The sequence below is a fragment of the Carassius gibelio genome, chromosome B7 (assembly GCF_023724105.1).
Source record: "Carassius gibelio isolate Cgi1373 ecotype wild population from Czech Republic chromosome B7, carGib1.2-hapl.c, whole genome shotgun sequence".
NCBI classification, from domain to species: Eukaryota; Metazoa; Chordata; class Actinopteri; order Cypriniformes; family Cyprinidae; genus Carassius; species Carassius gibelio.
This window is the reverse complement of record NC_068402.1, coordinates 4,497,516-4,503,965: the sequence shown is the minus strand read 5'-3', so window position 1 is coordinate 4,503,965 and position 6,450 is coordinate 4,497,516. Positions and strand designations below refer to the sequence as shown.

The following is a 6,450-nucleotide window of genomic DNA, read 5'->3' as shown; positions in this document are numbered from 1 at the left end:
ATGCCACCTGATTAAGTAGATGACCTTAGTTTGCCTCAAAGGGTCCAAGGATAACATCGTCCCATCCTGATGATGCAGGGGCTCCTAATTATTGTCAAATTCAGCAGGTATTATATATTATATATGTTTCTCAGGTGTTTTAGAAATTCCCCGCATCTAATTTTATTGCACAGACAAACACTTATACTCCATCATCTACTGTCAGCTGGAAACTCCAATTCAATTAAATTTGACAATTAGTTAATTAAAGTTGGCAGATCTCCTTATGCTGAATGGTGTTTAATGTCCAGTTCAAGCCTAGATGTAAGTTGGAAAAACAATATGTCTACTAAAAATTGTTAAAAGCATCCTATAAATTCAATTTCATTTCATTAGTCATAATTAAATGTATTATATTAATGCATTTTATTAATTAAGTTAGAATTTAAAATACTTCCTGTATCTTATTAATATTTAAATAATTATTAGAATTAGCGATGATGATGAAAATTATTATTATTAATTAAATGCTTTATTTCATAGCATGCTTTAAGACAGGAGAAAATATCAAAAAGCATAAATGACGGCGAATGAATCTGAGATGCAATTAAACCAATTAAACCAAAAAAAAAAAAAAGCACTTTGACTGCTAAAAGCTATTGCTGACTATTATTTATTATTTTTAAGGTGTTCATGGACTGAAAAATATGACCACTGACAAAAATGTTTTCCCGTAATGCAAAAATAACTATTATTCATTATTATATTAATGCATTTATTTATAGTTTTAAATAAATTTAAATATTGAATGTATTATTATTGTTATTCATGACATGCTTATCTTTAACAGTACACTTTTAAGACAGGAGCAAGATTATCAAATGCATCAGGAAAGATCAAATGCCCAAATTGACAAGTTTACAGATAATTAAACCAGGTAAATTATGAATCTGTTTAATGAAGAAGGCTTAGTTTTTCTTTGGTTTCTTTGGTGTTTCTAAACAAACACTTAAGTCCATGAGAAAAAGAGGTAGAGGAGTAAACCCCTTATTCAGCTGCTCTGCTCACCAGTCACACCGAGGATCCCAATCAATCCTGGAAATTGGTTTGTTCCCTGACAAGGTTACGAAATGACAGGGTAGAGAGAGAGAGAGAGAATAAAAGAGAGATGTAGGTGTTTTCTTACTGACAGTAGAGAGTTTGGCTGTGTTTGGGCTTGTGGCAGAGATTACACTGCAACACTTATGTTCTCCTGAACAGAACGCATGTGTTTCATAAATATGTCATGGGTAATGGGATTTCGCTTTCCTCATTTACTGTTCCTCGGTACTCTCTCCTGAAATTGCAATGCGAGGCCCATTTGAGAACTCAGTGTACAGGCCACATATAAGCATACTATATCAGTCTGTTATTTTGGTTAACTCATTGTCTGGGAATATGTGTGCATCTCTGTTACAGGAACATTTCACGCCGGAATGCAAGTTTAAGGAGTGTGTGTTTGAGAACTATTATGTCACATACTCCTCGATCTTGTACCGTCAAACGCAGTCGGGTCGAGCCTGGTACATTGGCATTAACCGGGACGGACAGGTCATGAAAGGAAATCGGGTCAAAAAGACTAAAGGAGCGGCCCACTTCCTGCCCAAGCTCATAGAGGGTATGTTATTATTCATAATAACTATGATTATTTATATGTCGTGTGTGGACATTACAATGCAAAACTTTGGGATGAGATTTTTTTTATATAGATTTTTAAAATTATCTTTTATATATATATATATATATATATATATATATATATATATATATATATATATATATATATTAAAATCTTTCTAAAAGAAGTATCTTATGCACACCAATGCTGCATATAAATATATTTTATTTTTTATTTAAGTACAGTTGAAACAGTAATATTGTGAAATATTTTTTACAATTTGAAGTAACTGTTTTTAATTTTAATATATTATAAAATGTATTTTTTTCCTGTGATGGCCAAGCTGAAGCAAGTTTTCAGTGTCACGCAGTTATACAGAGATCATTCGATTATGTTGATCTGGCGTTAAAGAAAAACAACATTGTATTATTATGTTGAAAAATTTATATTTTAATATTTTTGTGGAAACCGTCATACATTTTATTTACATATTATATTAAAGTCTCAGTTCAGTCCTGAAGATTAGTTTAATATAATAGGATATATTTAAAATTGTAATATTTCGTAGCATTATAAATGCCATTACAGTCACTTTTGATTAATTTAGTGCATTCTTTCTGAATATTTTTATTTATTTATTTCAAAATCTTTCACTGGCCCAAAAATAAAGGTTGTATCATCATTAATCATATTATGCCATCTTCTGTGGAGCATGAAGATTTGAGCTAAGTCCAGTGTTGTTTTGAACAAAACTGTTTTTTTATGGACAAAACAATGCAGAGGTATTTTCAAAACTTGTGCTTTCAGTGTCTTTCTTCTTCTCCTGTCTCTCCAGTTGCCATGTACAGGGAACCATCTCTACATGATGTTGCTGAGCAAAGCCCACCTAGGAAAACGGCCAAAACATCAGACTCCCCCATCCATAAAAACAGCAAGAAAGAGCACGTGCTTCCAGCGCCCACAGCCTCCTAGCGGCAGTAGAAGAAACTCTGTGCAGTGGCACAGGAGGTTTGGTACAAACTATGTTTGTAGTCCCTCCACTGACCCTCAGAGCTTTGACATGTCCAACAACGAACCAGGGCTCAAGAGACCCTTGCCAACAGATCTAATGACCACCGCACTTCCTTTCGGTCTCTCCTGCTCCTTAATCAAGGGAATACCGAGCAATAATAACCGCAGGTCTGGGGTCACAATGTGACGGCGTCGCTTTCGTGAAAACTCCTGAAAGAAAGGATCTTTGTCTTCCTCTGCTTTTTTAGTATTTCACGAAGAAACAATTCCTCTTGTGACGCGAGTCGTGCTTGACATTTAAACCCTCCGTTTCCTTTGTTCTAGCAATCATAGTTTCCCTGAAATCTTTTAAATTTATTTTATTTTTTTACAGAGATCCCCCGTCGTCTCTAAGCCTTGTTTGTAATCTCCTGTCCCTTCTCTACCTCTTCTGCGCTTTGATTAGCTTGAGACACGGAGGCCATTTTCCACTTCACAACACAGGAAAAGCCCCACACACACTCTCTCGTGGACCATTTAGGATACCACACACACACACACACACACACACACCAAATAACAAAACAAATAAAACTTCCCCTCTTCTTAGGATGTTTAGAGTAATTCGACCTTAGGCAGTGCAAACCTTTCTTTGCTCATTGGTTCCTGCGCTGATGAGTCTGTGGAGGCTGGACGTGTGTGTGTGTGTGTGTGTGTGTGTGTGCGGTGAACAGTAATACAATAAAATTTGTAAGGTGACTCATAACAGAGGCAGTAGGGCGGCATTATTGTTTCTTTTTGTTATGATAAGTCGTTGTTTTTCTCAATGCAATATGCCCAGAGAGCAATATCTGTACAGCTGCACTCTTTCTCCTCTCTTTTTAGCATGTGTGTTGCTTTAGAGCAGGGTTTCTCAAAGTAGATATGCTGACTACTGAGGCCCAAAGTTTCCCAAAGTTCATGTCCCTACATTCGGTTTTATTCTATTACATTTGCCTGAGAGCAAAGACTCTTCACCCAGCCAAATGAAACAACACAAGTGCTGAAAAGGTCCAATTCTGCTTCATTTTCTTCTGATAAAATTGGGGAATTGGACCCGGAGGAGCTCAGAGGGAATCATTTTGGGAAACCTTTCACAGAGAGTCCAAACAGACCTGTAACTTCTCACCTCCGGAGGTTTTGAGAAATGAAAATGTGTTCTGAGTGCTATGAGGAACCTGATTGCATTTCTGCCTTTGCAGTAATATTTCTAATAATGTTTTCATGCATATCACCTACATTATAGAAATATGATTTAATAATGCACTACCGATCAAAAGTTTGGGGTTGGTAAGATTTTATTTTATTTTTATATTAAGTCTCTTATGCTCACCAATGCATTTATTTGATTAAGTATACAGTACTGCTTAATATTTTGCTGCTTAATATCATGCTACTTTTCAGGAGTCTTTGATAAATGGAAAATTCTAAAATGGAAAATTCTTTTTTTTTCACTTTTGATAAATTTAATGCATCCTTGCTGAATAAAATTGTTTATATATATATATATATATATATATATATATATATATATATATATATATATATATATATTCATACATCTTACTGACCCCAAACTTTTAAATGGTAGGGCATGATACAATTTTGGAGGTAGAAAATGTTCCCTATTTAGATACATAATTATTAGGGAGTATTTTATCTGGCTTTTGATTTTTAATCTAGAGGTTTTTTTTCGGTTCTGGTATAGTTATAACATTCCCTCGCTGGTTATATCTTCACTGTGATATCAAGTCCAAAGCTTAAACTAAGTGCAAACTAAGTGCAAAAAATCAAACTTTTCTCCTGCTGAGTTGAATCATTTCTCATACCGTGCACCTGGTTTTGAGGAAATTATATCTATGATAATTATAGATTCAGCCCCCTCCAGCAATGCATTATTAGGTGAAACAAAGTTATTAAGACCAAAGTGGAAATAGCTAAAGAAATTTGAGACTTCTGGAATATTTACTAAATTTTTCCCCATTTAGATCAGGATGTCAATATTTCCAAGATTACAGTTTCCTTACCGCAAATCACAGCAGCGCCCGCAGGTAATTCACAATCCCCATTACAGAAGTTAGTGTTTGCGGTTAACGTCCCGAGCAGATTGTTTTTCAGGGGGGCTGAATCAAAATGCTCATTGCTCAATGCTGAGAAATCTCATTCTGTAGCTTCTGGGTACACATCAATAAGACTACATCTTGATTTCCATCATAAACTATAGTTTGTTTTGCAAGTAGCAATGCTAATCTCAGACTCGAACTTTTCTTAAGTCTTACATTGTCCACATCATTTACGTTTGAGCTTCTATGTTATCTGAAGGGCTATTCAGGTAAAGTTTTGAAGGTCTATAATGCTGTAATCACAGACAAGAAAGGTAAGACAAAAAAAACTTCTGAATTAGCAACTGGTTGCCACGCTGAAACAAAGCCACAATTGTGCTTTGATTAGCATGCCATGGTTTATTCATTCGGTTTAATCACAATTAGACCATGACATTGATAGTTGCTTTAAAATGTCTCACTTCTAGCCTTTCAAACTTCTAAATGTCATGGAAGGGCTTGTGCTAACTTACTCAATAAAAAGGCTCTTGTAATTGTAAGGGCTTTCTAATCCAATATAAAAGGAGATATTTCTACTGCTCATTACTTTAGATATGTCTAATTGACACCATAACATCATAATGGTTTGCTTTGGGTCAGTTTGAGATGATTGTGAACGTCTGTACAACATAATGTTAGAGGAAAGAAAAAAGAAAATTGGTCACTTTCCTTGCTTTGATATATTTGGCATGCACATAAGGGCCAGATCGGGTGGTGTAACTATTATTTTCATTAAACCTCTCTCTGTGCACAGCTAAGTGCTTCTCTCTCAATTTCACTGCTATTTTTTCAGCCATAAACACAGAGGCCAGAAGATGAAAGCTAAGGGCTAATGCTTTTCAGAAGATCCAGGGCATTAAAACACTGTAAGAGATGACCTCGTAAAGTACAGTTTTCTAAATTTGCTAAACTGACATTTTTGTGCATCACATTTCTTATTTTTATGCTTCTTATTTTCTTTAAATGTCGGACATCACTCATGCATATGTCTCTCACTGCATTGCATTTGTGAATCTATTTGTTTATCGTAATTGGCATATTTACTCATACAGTCAGCTGATGAGTATTTGGGGTGCAAGGTCATAAAGATGTTAAATAATGTTGTTATGTTGAGTTATGGGACAGAGTTAGTCTGTGCGATTATAATCAGCATATTAACAGATTGATCTTTCTTTACACTGATATATTGGGTGGGGACTTACAGTGTTTATGTTACACATATTGCACATAAAATTGATTACTAAAGCAGTAATATTTACAATGTGCAATTAGAAAGCTTTCTGCAAATGATAGTATGCACTGCTCATCGGTATTAGTGCTTAATGAAATAATTAAATGTAACATCAACACTGTGAGGTCCCCCCGCTTCCCATCACCTATTAAAGATAAATGCTTTAAAAACAGTGTTACTTTTCCCTCCGGTTTATTTCAAATAGATTAAACAATACAGACTTATTGGTTTTGTTCAGACAAGCATCAGAAATCTGCTTTGTTCTGTAGTTTTTGCCATTTCTGAATCAAATTAGGTCTGAATAGCAAAAACCTTAGCAAACCTTAAAACCACGTGGTTTAAATCAGACATATGTCTGGAGCTGTTTAGAAATATTTTCAATCACGCTGTCCTCATGTAGCAAACCTTGTGAGATTCACTTTGTATTGAATATTGAACGAGTCAGCATTGTT

General features: G+C 34.9%; 1 protein-coding gene across 1 annotated transcript in view; it reads left to right on the top strand.

Annotated features, from left to right (window-relative positions):
* Positions 1 to 4,191, top strand: part of LOC127962723 (fibroblast growth factor 11) — a 44,294-nt gene extending 40,103 nt beyond the window's left edge. Inside the window, exons 4-5 of the mRNA XM_052562383.1 lie at positions 1,438 to 1,636; positions 2,472 to 4,191. Of these exons, the coding sequence (XP_052418343.1) occupies positions 1,438 to 1,636; positions 2,472 to 2,608 (336 nt within the window). The 3' untranslated portion in view covers positions 2,609 to 4,191. The remainder of the gene's footprint in view (positions 1 to 1,437; positions 1,637 to 2,471) is intronic.
* Positions 4,192 to 6,450: the final 2,259 nt, after the last annotated feature.